Raw genomic sequence first — 16,859 nt, 5'->3', positions numbered from 1 at the left:
GAGCTTTGGAAAAGCCCACACACTCCATGGAGAATACCACTACCTGGTGGGGGCTAGGCATAGCAAAGTACCTTCCTGCCAAAAAAAGAAGAGAGAATCTGTATTTGGGATAGAACAAAAACCAATGTTACAGTATTTTTCAAAACAAATGAAAATTTCAATAGTAAAAGATTTTAAATTACATTAGATAGTTCTAATCACTGGTGTACCAGTATCTTAAAAGTTTAATAATTACACCAGAAACTTCATACTGTATGTTTTCCATAAAACTATTTGTTCATGCTCTAAGAAATTGGTCTGTAACATAACTTCCTGTGAATAAATTAAAATGTAATTACATTTAACAAAGCATTCAGATAAATAAAGTGGTAGCCTTCAAAAATAAAGTAAAACAGATTAAAAACTAACCAGGTAAAGCTTTTGAGTGTGGTTGTTCTTTGCTGGGAACATGTGCACCTCCACCAAATACAGCAGACCACATTTTTTCATTTAGAGGGTGGGCCACAATCCGAAATAATTCGTTACTAGAATGTGTTGCCAAGCCATGGATGAAGAGACTAAGATACACTGCTGTGAGAATCTCACAAAGCAAGATCGTAAGTCCTGACTGGGCTTCCTCCCCAGAAGAATTCAGAAGTTGAACTAGAGAAGTTATTCCTAGGAGAAAGAACAAATATAGCTACCATTAGCTACCACTGACAATAAATTTAATAAATAAAAAATTAACTACAATTCCTAATTTTTGAAAAAATGTTATAGCATCAGAATAAAAATATTTTCTTCCACAGTTTCATAGACCACTAGAGGTTACTGCAGTTAATGCGTAAGTGTTGAGCTATCTGTTCAATTTACACAGACATTGGAAATAACAATGTTTTTCTATTACAACAAAAGCAAAAGTATAAAACATGATATGACAAAACATTTGAGTTATTTTAGTACTATGATAAAGGAAAAACTAATGTTATATAACTGGATAATTTGTAGTAAATGATGAATAATGAATTGGAATCAATTCTAACAATACTTAACAATGATTATCATACAGCAAAACCAAACCAAACCTACTTTTTCCTCATCTGATTAAGTTCAATAAAGCTAAGAAAAAACTTGTGTGTGTATATATATATATACATATATATATATATAACTTTTTATACCTGGCCATTGAGCTGGTGATGTATTGGGAGTTATGGCTTCATCTAAGCTTCCTGTTTTTAAGGAATGTCGATGGGGAAGCAGTACTGTCTGATACACCATTCCAGTAAACTGATTTGTTTGAAATGAACTGAGAGAAAAAAAATTTAAATAATAACTATCTATAGTGACCTCCAATTGCAATAAAACAATAATAACAAAGAATGACCTAAAATGAATTTCACATTTAATATTTCTATGTTTGAGATCTAACATTTAGAGTAACTTAAATACAAGCTTTTGAGTATTAGTTATACTGCTTTACATCTAAGTACTATACTGTATACTCTAGTACTATAATAAACCAAAGTGTCCTTTAAATTTTCTAAATTAAAACAGATATGATAGTTTTTAAATATACTTATTGAAAGTCATAAAATACATACAAATGAGAAAACTATTATTGACCACAAATAGGAAGCTTATATATCACAAAGGTATATAATTTATATATATCAATAACAAAGTTGAAAACAAAGTCAGTTAGGTTCAATTTGATATTTAATGGCTAGTCTACCCTACGTCAGGGTAGGCTGTATCAGGTATATGCACCAGTAGCAAAAGTTTAATGAAAAACATGGAAGAATGAATTAGTGTCTGGAAAATGAAGCTAGGATTTCTTCTGAAATGAAGCAAAAATAAAAGAAATAAATAGATCATTTAAGAGGAAACCTAAAAGAAAAAAGGGATCCACAAGTTCTAATATCTGTCTCATAAAAGGAAAGAGAAGAGAGAAGATAAAATACTTGAAGAAATAGAATAAGAGAACTGCAAAGAAAGATATAACCCCACAGTGTCAAACAATATGTTTCAAAAGCCTAGAAAAATTACAGTGAAACCTTAGGACATAAAGAAGAAAATCATAAACCTCAGGGAGAGTGTAAAATTTTTCTCAGTTCCAAGCCAGTCACTCCCTCCTCTATGTTCCCTGAGCCTTTTACTGTTTATCATGTCTATCATGATCGATGATAGAGGACAAATCATTTAAGTATGATGTCATACTACATATCATTTATAAGTTTATATGTTTGTCTCTAACTAGCATGACTTTAAGAAAGGAGATCTTATTCCAGTGATATCACAATGTCTAGCATTAGGCAGTAATCAATAAAAGGCAGTTAAATAAGTTAATTGTAAAGAGTTTAACTTGAGATGCATTTGCCATAAAGACAAATGCTAAAACTTTAAAGATGAAAAAAAATGACTCAACATTTCTCCATATGCTTTTTGCATTAGCTAAAGTGGACTGCTGTATACATATTCCTAAAGCAAGAGCAAACCTCAGCAGTTACTACAAACATTCTTAAATTTCACAAGAAGATATTTACCTGTAATTATGACCACCACAAAGGCACTGATAGATACAAGCAGAAAGTGAGGCTGCTAAAGTATGCATTACATATACCTGCGGGAAAAAAAAAACCCACAAAATTAATTTATAACTTTTAAAAACCGAACCTTTTTCAAGGCCTAATATAATTAGCATTTTTTAAAAAGATGAAAAAACTATTTTGCCCTAATAAATATTTCCTCTTTTTCCTTAATACTCATTTCTGTCTGGAGACGTCTCGCTACAAATACACACACAGACACAAATAAAACCTGAAGCCTCTGGCAGTAATTATAAAATACACAACTGCTACCTAATTTCTATTTTAAGGGCAAACGAGAACAGATGTTAGCTATTCAGCAGAGCAATGAGCCATTCATTAAAAGCAAGCCCTCCAAGACTCAACCTATTCCCTTCCCAACCAAAACATAAAGCCCTGTCTGATAATGACAGTTCACTTATGAACTATTCAAGTTACTACAGAAAACAGTTTGAAGAGAGTGAAAATTCTGAGAAAGGGAAAGGTATGAAAGACAGCAACTGAAGGAAAATGCTTGTATTAAGGAAGACAGAGCTCTCAACATGGCATGACAAAGAGAACTAACAGAAATAGATCTGAGGATGAAGGAGAAGCTTAACCTAGGTAAGAAAGTAGACTATTCAAAAAACCAGGTTCCTGATCTAATTATGAAGTATGATACTCTCTTGTGCAGACTAAAATCTAACTGCTATTTTTCCTTCAATTATCAATAGACATGTGACATGAATTAAAGTCAAGGAGAGCATCAAATAAACAAAGACAGCAAAGACCACATATGAGTTCAGTTCAGTTCAGTTCACCACTCAGTCGTGTCCGACTCTGTGCAACCCCATGAATCACAGCACGCCAGGCCTCCCTGTCCATCACCAACTCCCGGAGTTCACTCAGACTCACATCCATCGAGTTGGTGATGCCATCCAGCCATCTCATCCTCTGTCATCCCCTTTTCCTCCTGCTCCCAATCCCTCCCAGCATCAGTCTTTTACAATGAGTCAACTCTTTGCATGAGGTGGCCAGAGTACTGGAGCTTCAGCTTTAGCATCATCCCTTCCAAAGAAATCCCAGGGCTGATCTCCTTCAGAATGGACTGGTTGGATCTCCTTGAAGTCCAAGGGACTCTCAAAAGTCTTCTCCAACACCACAGTTCAAAAGCATCAATTCTTCTGTGTTCAACTTTCTTCACAGTCCAACTCTCACATCCATACATGACCACTAGAAAAACCATAGCCTTGACTAGACGGACCTTTGTTAGCAAAGTAATGTCTCTGCTTTTCAATATGCTATCTAGGTTGGTCATAATTTCCTTCCAAAGAGTAAGCGTCTTTTAATTTCATGGCTGCAACCATCATCTGCTGTGATTTTGGAGCCCCAAAAAAGAAAGTCTGACACTGTTTCCACTCTTTTCCCATCTATTTCCCATGAAGTGATGGGACCAGATGCCATGATCTTCGTTTTCTGAATGTTGAACTCTAAGCCAATTTTTTCACTCTCTTCTTTCACTTTCATCAAGAGGCTTTTTAGTTCCTCTTCACTTTCTGCCATAAGGGTGGTGTCATCTGCATATCTGAGGTTACTGATATTTCTCCCGGAAATCTTGATTCCAGCTTGTGCTTCCAGCCCAGCATTTCTCATGATGTACTCTGCATAGAAGTTAAAGAAGCAGGGTGACAATATACAGCCTTGACGTACTCCTTTTCCTATTTGGAACCAGTCTGTTGTTCCATGTCCAGTTCTAACTGTTGCTTCCTGAACTGCATATAGGTTTCTCAAATGGGAGACTGCAAAAATGATAATATTTTCTAGCTTCTCTAACCAAAAGGCAGAGTCTGTCTCTCCACTTAATGAGTTTGGGCTTACTTGTGACTTGGTTTGTGCAAGAGGACACAGCAAATGTGATGTGTTATTTCTGAACCTAGTTCTCTAAAAGTCTTGCAAATTCTACTCTGGCTCTTTAAACCCCTGAAACCACTATATGAAATAACCCAGGTGAAATGGTTAACTTTATGTGTCCATCTGCCTGGGCCAAGGGGTGTGTAGACATTAGGTCAAATGTTAAACATGTATAATACCATGTAAGAAACGAATCACCCGGTCTAGGTTCGATGCAGGATGCTTGGGGCTGGTGCACTGGGACGCCCCAGAGAGATGGTATGCGGAGGGAGGTGGGAGGGAGGTTCAGATTGGGAACTCATGTACACCTGTGGTGGATTCATGTTGATACAATACAGTATTGTAAAGTAAAATAAAGTAAAATTTTTAAAAAATAATATATTAAAAAAAATGTTATTCTACATATGTCTGTTAGGGTGATTTTGGATGAGATTAACATTTGAATTGGTAGTCTGTGAGTGGGCCTTACCCAATCAATTGACGTACCTGAACAGGACAAAAAGGCTGAGTATGAGGGAACTTCTGCTTGGCTGCATTGAGCTGGGACACTGGTGGTCTTCTACTTTCAGACAAGAATTGAAACAACGGCTCTTCTTGCATCTCAGGCTTGCTGGTACTTGGACTGGAACTTAAGACTGTCAGTTACCCTGGCTCTCAGGCCTTTGGACTCAGAGTGGAACTACATGATCTATTCTCCTGGTTCTCCAGCATGCCGACAGAAGATCTTGAGACTTCGCAGCCTCCATAATGAAGTGAGTCAATTGCTTAAAATAAGCCTCTTTCTATAAACACACCCTCTACCCCCTTTTGATTCTATTTCTTTAGAGAACACAGCCTAAAACTCTATGCCTACTGGCAGGTGAGACATATCTCAGAGTCTCCAGCCATCCTAACATCTCCTGACAGTCTTGCAGATGGCCCACCAACCACCAGAAAGTAAATGAGGCCATCTTAGGTCAATCCAGAGTCCAGCCAACATGCTTGCTGACCAAAGACAAATGAGGTATCCAGCCATCAATCCAGCTAGCCCAGACTAGAAGAACTGATGAGCCAACCCGCAGAATCCTGAGCAAAATAAAGCATAGCTATTTTTAGCTATTAATACTAATGTTTCAGGGTGGTTTTTAAGCAGCAGAAGCTGATACATCAGGGATGTGTTTATTATTAAAGTTAAATATGGAATGAAATTTGCTTAAAATTAGCATAATCTGAGGAAAATTAAATTTCTAATTCTATAATATGCAATGTGGGCATTTATTCTACTGGGCAATATAAGAAATAAAGTGACAAAATTAATTTACAAGGGTTAGGTTATCCAGGAGGGTAAAACTGTAAGAGAGGCTACCATTAAACAAGAAGAAAATGGAAACAGAATGATATCACAGCTTGTGAGGTAGGACAGAATCAGATGACAGACTATGAGAAAGAAAAAAAAGAGATACTTACATACTAGTTCTTTAACACAATATTGTTTCTGTCTCTAAAAAACAATCAGCTTTTTTTTTTTTTTTTTGGCTAAGTGTACACTAAAGAATTACTCATAAAAGCACACAGACATACTATTATTCTTACCTAAATGAAATGGTTAAATAAGATAAAATGAAACTTAAGAAATGAAGTACCTTTTGGGTAAATAATACAGGTAAAATGAGCCTGACCTACAGTCAAGTTTTCTTTGATCAAAATCAATACAAACTTGGCTACATAACAATCACTAAGCATAGGATGATGTTTAAATCATTTATAAAAAGCCTTAACACTTACCTTTAGCTTTATGACAGTAGATAGGTTAATTAAATGTTTGAAACCAAACATACTTACTTTATTGCTCTGGATATCAGGATGGGGTGGTGAATCAAAGTTAATTATGGCATGTAGAATATCATGTGTTAGATTACTAAGGTGCAACAATGGATTGGCAACAACTGTTTTGGCACTGGCTGTACGAGCAAAGAGGAGAGGTACTGAGGTCTGTTCTGAAAGAGGGCTAGGAAATATTGGTTCTGCTGTTTCCTTAAAAACAAAGGGAAAAAAGGTTAATCAACTATTTATAGTTATAATCCATTACTTAAGTAAGTCAGGGGTCTCTTTGAAAAACTTCAGAATGATTCAAAATTAAAAGCAAAACTGAAACTTTTTACAGAGTTAGAAGGGACCTGAGGTGGTCAACCTTCCACCGATTATAATGAATAACGATGGGATAATACTCTCTTATTATCACCTCGCAAAGCCTTCATGTAAGACCATTTAATATGAACTAAGCAGACCTTAGGGTCTGACATGAAACTGTCCTGAAGTCTCAATACATTCACAACTCTAGAAATTCACAATATGAAGTGCCACAAAAAAGTAGCATTCCTTAAAGTAACCATAATTAAGACAATCAACAATTTGAATATTTAAAAACTAAAAAAAGCAATCTCAAAAACTGTTTTTCATGAAAGTACTATTTTGACTGGTTATCATGTAAGTTACATACCTGCTGAGATTCTTGTAAAAGCAAAATCAATTCCATTCTCACAGATGCAAGACCCCCACCATGGGATCCATGAAGTATGCAGTAACTAAGAAACATCCTTAAGAGAGACTGATATTTCAAAAGCCATTGTCTTTTTTCCTGAAAATTTTCTCTCAGTTGTTTCACTTTTGTTTGCTGAAGCAAATCTTCAGCATCCTCATTTAGTTCAATTGCATCTCCATTTTCGCCAAATGCAGACTGTACTTCTTCAGGATCGGAACAATAGTCACAAGTTCTCTGAAGGGCTATCACCTCTTTTTCAAGCCAGTGGTATAGCTGATATCGCAGTTTTCCACCATCTATTTCATAGCCAGTAGATAAAGTACGAAGTTCTACTGTGAGAATCTTTAAACAAGCTCTAAATTTTAACTGAACTGCAATTACATCTTCTGATGGATTTAAAATGTCATTTTCATCTAATGCGCTGAAAGATTCTGTGTAATTAGAACTTGTTTCATCCACTTTTTTCCCAATTTTTCCTTCTAAAGGTTTTAGTTCTTTCATTGAAAGTGGGACATCCTCATTTTCTTCATCATTATCACTGTCCCATTTTAATTCTAAAGAGTCATCCTGAAATACAATACTTGGTTGGCTCCAGTCAAAAGAAAGAGTGGAGTTTGATTGCTTCTCTGAGGAACCCTCTGAAGAAGATCCAAAACCATTCATTAGTGATTGTGACCAATCAATCGCTGAAGACTTATCTTCCCTTGCATCCAATTTTAATGGAGAAGAAGGAGAACAGTCTTTACTAGTATCCAAAAAGCTAGATATTCTACAAAAAGGTTTTGTTTTCTTGATGACTTTTGGCATCTTTGATAACACCTCCAAAGCCAGCATAGGGCAGCCAGCTTTTAAATGAGCACTGGCAGTAGTAAAAAATAATCTTCTTTCACTTAAATTAATTGTTCCTGCTAGTCCACTTTTTCCTGTTAAACTCATGTGTGTGGAAAATGCATCAGATGATCCAAAATGACGTCTCAGCAAAAGAGGATGTGTTCTTAGGTAATTGTAGAAATTAAAAACTGCAGGATTGCAGGCTGACATCATGACTTGATCTGCAAGAAAATTCATTTCATGAGCCAAGAAAAATTCTTCAAGAGTTGTGTGTGTGGCCCCTTTTCTCTATCATGACACCAGTATCTACCTGGTCTTATGAGAAAAATTTAGAAGACCACACTAATACATAGCATTGAATAGACAAGAACACATTTGTAATGAAAGTGTTCTAACACAGTAGGAAAACAAAGGTTTGCTGATTTCACATCTCTTCAAGTAATAATCTGAGGTATTTTAAAACATAGTTCTTTTTCCCCTCCTTTCCTGTATACAACTTCTCAGTCTGCTTTGCTAGATCTTCCTCACCTTCTCTGCTCTGAAATGCTGAGTGTCCAAGAGTTCAGTACTTGACTTTTTTATCTACATTCCCTGGTTGAACACCTAGAGCCCCATGGCTTTAAATACTACCTCTATGTGATAACCTGCACATCTCTAGTTCTAGTCCCAACTTCAACCTGTGAATCTAGAACACTATATCCAAAGGTCTACATTATATTTCCACTTACATGTACATAATCTTGCCTCAAGGCCTTTTTATTTACTGTGCCCTTGGCCTAAAAATCACTCTTTACTCAGGTATCTGCATTGGCTGATTACTCACTCATTTCAGTTGGATTTGATGTCAAAGGTTACCTTATCTGAGAAGCCTTTTCTATCTAAAGCAATACTCCCTAAGATCTGCTCCTATCCTTCCCACTATCATTTACCCAGTGCTTAAACTAAAAACCCAGGAGTTAAACTTGACTTTCATTCCCTTCAAATTCCATATCCAATTCAGTCCTATCTAGTCAACATTAAAATTATAGTCCAAATCCAACCACTTTTCTTTCACTGTATATCACTAATTTCTTCAAAACATTTATATTCAATGTTGATAATATCTATGTTCAATACACTGATTTCATAAAAACAGAAAATCCAAAGCCCTTGGCTTTCAAAGGATTTAAATTTCTGGGAGGGCTAGAGGCGGGTAATCAACTGTATACATAACTCTGTGTCCCCGACTAAACCATAAAGTCTTGGACCATTTATGTCTTCAATTTGCTTTGCATTATCCTTAGCATCCAACAGTGTGTTCTGAACCTGGTAAACTCTTAATAAGTAAGATCTCAGAAGTGTAGCTTACCATCATCCTTTGTGATAGGTTGCTTTATTAATGTTTCCAGAGCACTACTATAATCTTCTAAAATCCAATATGCCATACTTCGAAGGAAAGGATCATAATGCATATTTATATTCAACAAGTTGAGTTCACTGACAGGAGAATCAATTCCCAAAATTTTTTTACGTAAAATAGATTTATATGTTGCAGATGTATCAAATTCAGACTCATAGAGTCTTGCTATTACAAGAGCCAACTGAATGTCATTCAGTTTCTCAAGACATACCTTCAAAAAGAAGAAATATTGTTTATAAATAAGGGTATCTTTTGTTTTAAAGTAAAAGACTCAAACTGACTCATTAACAACTACATGAACATAAGTTTTAATAATATCTGAAATTAGTGAACAAGGATAATAAGTAAAACATGCTGCTTACTTCAGCAAATCCACTTGACAACTTATGTTAATTTAACTGGTAGTAATAAGTGGTGGTGGTGGTGGTTTAGGTAGTACTAAGTATACATTTGCAAAAAGACTTAGTCTAACGGAAAAATACTGAATAATTCTTAATAACATCAATTTAAATGACATATTTTGTTTTATCCTTGAGTTTTCACTCTTTCCCATCCACCTCAGTAGATTAATGTTTCCAAATCAAAAAGCTGTTTTAAATCATTTGTATGAAACTCTGAGCAAAAGGACAATTTGAGATAGTAATGTTATATTTTAAATATTTATAACTTTTTATAAGGTTATTTGCGAAGGTTCATCAACTAATACAGAGCCAAATATAGGTCCAAATATATTTAAAGTGATGAGGCTTCCCCAGTAGCTCAACAGTAAAGAATCCGCCTGCAATGCAGGAGACTCAGGCTTGATCCCTGGGTGGGGAAGATCTCCTGGAGAAGGGCACGGCAACCCACTCCAGTATTCTTGCCTGGAGAATCCCATGGACAGAGCAGCCTGGTGGGCTACAGTCCATACATTCACACATGACTTAAGCAACTCAGTGCACACACACGTTTAAAATGACAGGACAAATTTTTATTTTTTTTAACCTGTTCATAAATATTCTTAGGAGGCAGATCAACTCCCTATATCAACCAACACAACCTGGTTAATTTTAATTCTGTATAAATATCATTCAAGCTAAATGACAAAATTTTAAAGTCACTTTTAAGTATTACCAGTTACTTTATGCATTAAGCCTTGTGTTAGTTCCATTATACTTAAGTTGAAATTAAAAAAAAAAAATTTAAACCATAAAGAGCTTAAAAGGATGACAATGATATTTTTTTTAAAAAAATCACTCATACCTCAATTGCATCTCTGAGGCAACCAGCTAAAAGAAAAAATGCTGCTGAATGTTCAAATCGTTGTTTTCCTAACAAAGAAAAAGCATTCTTTAAAGCTGCTTTACGCCATCTCTCATCCTCAAAATTGTTTCCAAAAAACTGTGTCATCTTGGAGTCTTTTTGGGATCTACAAAGAAAAATAAAGTAAGAAAATTTTGGAACATAAAGTTTCTACATCAGAATCAACTTTATGAAGTTAGCCAATTAGAAGTTAAAACTCAAAAGAAACAATTACCAGTTCATAAATTAGTACACGTTTCTTTTCTGAGCAAAAAGAACATTTATGGTAAACATTTACTTTTTCACATAAATTTCAGAGATTACTGAAAAAAAATTCTTTTAAATTACATTACTGCATTAGCAGCAGTTTGAGAAATCATTTTTAAATCTATACAAAATACTTAATTTATATTAAATTCTATGTTACTTTACCATTTAATCAATTTTGCCTGTACATACCCCCAACTGCCCACCTGAGGATGACTTTGATGATAAAAATCATCATCACCAAGGAAATCTGTCCTCAAGTAAAACTTTTAAAAGACTGTCTCTGAAAAAACTGACTGATAACCACGATTTTCACCAAAGATTCATACAGATACACCTAGACTGAATCCCAAACGAAGAGTGAACTATTTATGGCCATCACATTCACCAAGCCTAGCTGAGGACAAGTGAATGAGAAAAATTCTAAATGACCCCAGTTCAAGAATGGCGTCAGGGCCCTTAGGAAAAGAGTGGTTTGGAAGGTTAAGTCTGGTCCAAGAGCTCATCCTGACAGGGCAGAGGGCAGATGCATTTTCAAAGCTCCACCCATTCATCTTCTTCCCCGTTCTAGATAGAAGTTTCCAGTTTAGTTCTTTGTCCTACCAGAGCATCATAAGACATTATTAAAATAAGCAAAAAGATGTTTTTCTGGACTGATAAACCTAAAAAAAACTGAATGTGACCTCATCAACATTCTTTTGCTCCAGTAGACACCTGGGCTTCTTTCACATGAAGTCTGCTAAATACAAAAATAACCAACAATCTACATGAACCACACTAACAAGCACAATAAATCTTTACTTCATACTCTTTATGGAAAGTTTTTCATTTTGAAGCAGTTTTCTCACGTACCTATATAATCCCCAAATCACAGCTTTCTTTTTCATTGCTAGGTAAAAAATGGCAGCATCTAAAGGATCATTCTTTTTATAAAAGGCTGCTTTGGCTACCTGTAATTAGAAAGTATTGGTCAAAAAATAATAATAATAATGATAATAAAGTATTGGTCAAAATTTCACAGAAATAGTTTTCAAGTAAACAAATACTTTCCTTTATATATAAACTGCCATACATTCTCTACTTAAATGTTCAATAAATTAAAAAATATGTGAATGAACACATGTATATGTAAATTTATTTATTTATAATTACAAAAGTAGTCAAGGTCACAAAGAGGTGGAAATAGGACTAAGCTTTTCATGACAAGCTCTTGAGTACTGCTTTATTTCCCTAAATGTGCATATATACTATTTGTAAAAGACAGATATATACTACGAAATAAATATATCAACTAGCAATTTAAGAATTAGAATATAAATTTTTTTAAATTATATTAACATGCTATCCTGAAATATAAAGACTACTTAAAAGGATTTTACTGCTTAAAGAGTACCAGGAGAGTAAATATGGAATACCATTTCAATAAACATGCAATACCTATTACTTCTACACCAAAATAAAACACTCACCTTTTCTATGCACTTGCGTAAGATGCGGGTATTCCGGACCCACCACCCCACACCCATAGCTCTAAGTTCAGACCATGTAGGATCGTCTTTCTGCATCACTGGCAACATGTTCAGTAGTTCTTCTTCTGCAACTGAATGAAATGCCCAGGCAAAATGACTAGTAGAGAGTCCTGAAGAAATATCAGAAATAATGTTTATAAGAAATATGACTGTATAATTAAGATCAGAAACGAATGCTCATATTTGCAACAGAAACACCTAAAAGTTTATATGTAAGACTTACAGAGTTATAATTATTAAATGTTTGAGGTTGGAGGGAATATGTGTTGGTTTTTTATCTTGCTCCTCCAAATAACTTGATCACATCAATATTTTCTACAATGAGCATATAGTGTCTATAATTAAAATTTTTTTTTTTAAAGATAAAAAATGCTTACAGACAAATGCCACTGTGCTGAGTCTTTCTATTCTCTAGTATGTTTGATCTCCTTTCGTCAATATGTGTTGTGTGGATTTAATTCCATGGAATTAAAAAAGCATAGAGACAGTAGAGATGGTGAACAGAACTTAAGACTGCAAAAACTTTGGAGTCAAAAATGCATAAATTAAATCCCAGCTCCATCCTAACTAACTATATAACTATGGGTAAGTCACTTAGTCTCTTGATTCCTCAATTTCCTTATTTACAAGATGTGAATAACTGTGGCACCTACCTCATTACATTTTGTGAGGATTAAAGTTTGCAGATGACATGATCCTCTACATAGAAAACCCTAAAGACTCCACCAGAAAATTACTAGAGCTAATCAATGAATATAGTAAAGCTGCAGGATATAAAATCAACACATGGAAATCCCTTGCATTCCTATACACTAATAATGAGAAAGTAGAAAAAGAAATTAAGGAAACAATTCCATTCACCATTGCAACGAAAAGAATAAAATACTTAGGAATATATCTACCTGAAGAAACTAAAGACCTATATATAGAAAACTATAAAACAATGGTGAAAGAAATCAAAGAGGACACTAATAGATAGAGAAATATACCATGTTCATGGATCGGAAGAATCAATATAGTGAAAATGAGTATACTACCCAAAGCAATCTACAGATTCAATGCAATCCCTATCAAGCTACCAGCGGTATTTTTCTCAGAGATAGAACAAATAATTTCACAATTTGTATGGAAATACAAAAAACCTCGAATAGCCAAAGCAATCTTGAGAAAGAAGAATGGAACTGGAGGAATCAACCTGCTTCTTCAGGCTCTACTACAAAGCCACAGTCATCAAGACAGTATGGTACTGGCAGAAAGACAGAAATATAGATCAATGGAACAAAATAGAAAGCCCAGAGATAAATCCACACACCTACAGACACCTCATCTTCGACAAAGGAGGCAAGAATATACAACAGATTAAAGGCAATCTCTTTAACAAGTGGTGCTGGGAAAACTGGTCAACCACTTCTAAAAGAATGAAACTAGAACACTTTCTAACATCATACGCAAAAATAAACTCAAAATGGATTAAAGATCTAAATGTAAGCCCAGAAACTATAAAACTCCATGAGGAGAACATAGGCAAAACACTCTCCAACATAAATCACAGCAGGATCCTCTATGACCCACCTCCCAGAATACTGGAAATAAAAGCAAAAATAAACAAATGGGATCTAATTAAAATTAAAAGTTTCTGCACAATAAAGGAAACTATAAGCAAGGTGAAAAGACAGCCTTCGGAATGGGAGAAAATAATGGCAAATGAAGCAACTGACAAACAACTAATCTCAAAAATATACAAGCAACTCATGCAGCTCAATTCCAGAAAAACAAATGACCCAATCAAAAATGGGCCAAAGAACTAAATAAACATTTCTCCAAAGAAGACATATAGATGGCTAAAAAACACATGAAAAGATGCTCAACATCAGTCATTATCAGAGAAATGCAAATCAAAACCACAATGAGGTACCATTTCACACTAGTCAGAATGGCTGCGATCCAAAAGTCTACAAGCAATAAGTGCTGGAGAGGGTGTGGAGAAAAGGGAACCCTCTTACACTGTTGGTGGGAATGTAAACTAGTACAGCCACTATGGAGAACAGTGTGCAGATTCCTTTAAAAACTGGAAATAGAACTGCCATATGACCCAGCAATCCCACTGCTGGGCATACACAGCAAGGAAACCAGAATTGAAAGAGACACGTGTACCCCAGTGTTCATCGCAGCACTGTTTATAATAGCCAGGACATGGAAGCAACCTAGATGTCCATCAGCAGATGAATGGATAAGAAAGCAGTGGTACATATACACAATGGAGTATTACTCAGCCATTAAAAAGAATACATTTGAATCAGTTCTAATGAGGTGGATGAAAACTGGAGCCGATTATACAGAGTGAAGTAAGCCAGAAAGAAAAACACCAATACAGTATACTAACACATTTATATGGAATTTAGAAAGATGGTAATGATAACCCTGTATGCGAGACAGCAAAAGAGACACAGGTGTATAGAACAGTCTTTTGGACTCTGTGGGAGAGGGAGAGGGTGGGATGATTTGGGAGAATGGCATTGAAACATGTATAATATCATATAAGAAACGAATCGCCAGTCTAGGTTCGATGCAAGATACGGGATGCTTGGGGCTGGTGCACTGGGATGACCCAGAGAGATGGTATGGGGAGGGAGGTAGGAGGGGGGTTCAGGATTGGGAACACGTGTATACCCGTGGCGGATTCATGTTGATGTATGGCAAAACCAATACAGTATTGTAAAGTAAAATAAAAAACTATATAAAAAATAAAATTGTAAAAAATAAATAAATAAATAAAAGAAATAATATAGTTGAAGCATTTGGGATAGCACCTAGCACATAATAACTTTTATCACCACATTAATAAGATACTTTTATATTTATAAAGTATTATTTACATCAGCAAGTCTCTTGATCTACTGGCTCACACATGTGGTGTTAATCATTCAGTTTCTATTTTGTCTCTTCAAATTACATTTTGTTTAGCATTAATGAATGAAGTAAATGATTAATTATAAGATTTGGCTTTGACTTATACAAACATGAACTCAAATTTTTAATGTAATATACAATGACAAGGAATCTAAATTGCCCACAATACCCAAGTCTTTGGCAATAAAGAACTGTAAATAAAAAAGAAATAAACATTTATGCTGTGAATGGACTGTTGTTCTAAATTATTTTTAGATTCCCTCGTATCTCTCAACCAAGTTTAATAATTTTTCATAAATAAATAAATATCTGACTTAGAATTTTAGCTTCTCTTTTCTAAGACTAAATGCAAAATGAAAGGGAGGAGGAAGTAGAGAAAAAAGAGACAGAGACCAATGAGCAAAGGTTAAGCTGTAGAGTTCCAACACCATTGTTTAAACTTTTAGATCCAACAATCTGAGAAGCTGGCTCTATTTCTTAAACCTGGGGGTACTTAGTCAATAAATACCTTGTTTTGTTTAAGTTACCTTAGATTTAAGTAAAGTATTTCTGTTACTTTGGAGTCCTGACTAATAATATAAAAGTATTTGAAATGTTATTAAACTAATATCTGAAATACATATTAATGTTAATAGCAGTTTTGGGAGTGGAAAGATTTTTATTTTCTATGTTCTGTACTCTTTGTAAAACAATTAAAATTGAGTATATATTATTTCTCTATTCAAATTATACTCAAATTTGAGGGGGAAATGAATTTAGATGGATGTCAATCAAAGAGAATAAAGAATATTTAAAGAAATTAAAGAGAATGAAACAATACTAATTGGCCTATAATGTATAATGCATTTGAAGTAATATTCAATTATCCAAAATCCATTTCTTCACTAACTCTACCTACGAAATAAATTTCAGAATTTTAAAGCAAAGAAGATGAGGTGAAAGCCAATGTTTTTAACACAAATTAAGGAAATTCAGGATATATCAAATTTGTCATGATCATATCCAGGCAAACAAAACTTAAATGTTCTTAAACCTCTCTTCCACTTGGCTTACTTCCTTTTACTAGATTACTACCAAATCACCTTGGCGAAGGAGTTGAGCTCGATAAGCTGGAAGAGAAGTTGTAAGAAAAGTATGAAGTCGAACAGCCAGAAGAAATTTTAAGCCACATTCATCAAGAGTTTCTCCACCTATGAAACAGAAAAAAAAGTATTTTTACCTATAAAAACCCATTTCAAGAGCAAAATACAAGTAAGTGGTGATAATTCTGGCAAGCAGGGCATGTCACAGCACCAAACTCAGGGTAAAACATTGTGAAACTGACAAAAGCTGTCAATCTAAATATTATCTTTCTTTTTTTCTATACAATTATACATTACAGGAAAAGCTGTACAGTTTAATAATTTAAAAACTAATAAAGAGAACAAATTGACTCAGGATCTCTGATTTTTTTTAATAATATAATCTCCTCTGACATGAATATTTAAATTAAAATCTGAAGGAATTTTAAAGAAGTTTAACCTCTGTGGTACTTGGTACAATATTTTCCATATTGATCCAAGTCATATGCCCCATCCAGTAACTGTCAACACTAGAAGAAATGGCGACATGGTAGTGGGACCTGATTTTTACATGAAGAAAAACAAACAGTTGTAATATAGTCA

At 34.6% G+C, this 16,859-nt stretch overlaps 1 protein-coding gene across 3 annotated transcripts in view; it reads right to left on the bottom strand.

Moving 5' to 3' along the window:
* Positions 1-16,859, bottom strand: part of DMXL1 (Dmx like 1) — a 129,882-nt gene that overhangs the window by 58,861 nt on the left and 54,162 nt on the right. For all 3 annotated transcript variants that reach the window (XM_040241687.1, XM_040241688.1, XM_040241689.1), the window contains exons 19-28: positions 16,278-16,385; positions 12,226-12,395; positions 11,609-11,706; positions 10,451-10,616; positions 9,158-9,419; positions 6,937-8,030; positions 6,279-6,470; positions 2,526-2,602; positions 1,161-1,288; positions 409-657 (exon numbers count right to left, since the gene is read on the bottom strand). In XM_040241687.1, coding sequence (XP_040097621.1) covers positions 409-657; positions 1,161-1,288; positions 2,526-2,602; positions 6,279-6,470; positions 6,937-8,030; positions 9,158-9,419; positions 10,451-10,616; positions 11,609-11,706; positions 12,226-12,395; positions 16,278-16,385 — 2,544 coding nt within the window. The remainder of the gene's footprint in view (positions 1-408; positions 658-1,160; positions 1,289-2,525; positions 2,603-6,278; positions 6,471-6,936; positions 8,031-9,157; positions 9,420-10,450; positions 10,617-11,608; positions 11,707-12,225; positions 12,396-16,277; positions 16,386-16,859) is intronic.

This window comes from Oryx dammah, unplaced genomic scaffold (assembly GCF_014754425.2).
Source record: "Oryx dammah isolate SB20612 unplaced genomic scaffold, SCBI_Odam_1.1 HiC_scaffold_5, whole genome shotgun sequence".
NCBI lineage: Eukaryota > Metazoa > Chordata > Mammalia > Artiodactyla > Bovidae > Oryx > Oryx dammah.
This window is presented reverse-complemented; position numbering and strand designations above follow the sequence as displayed.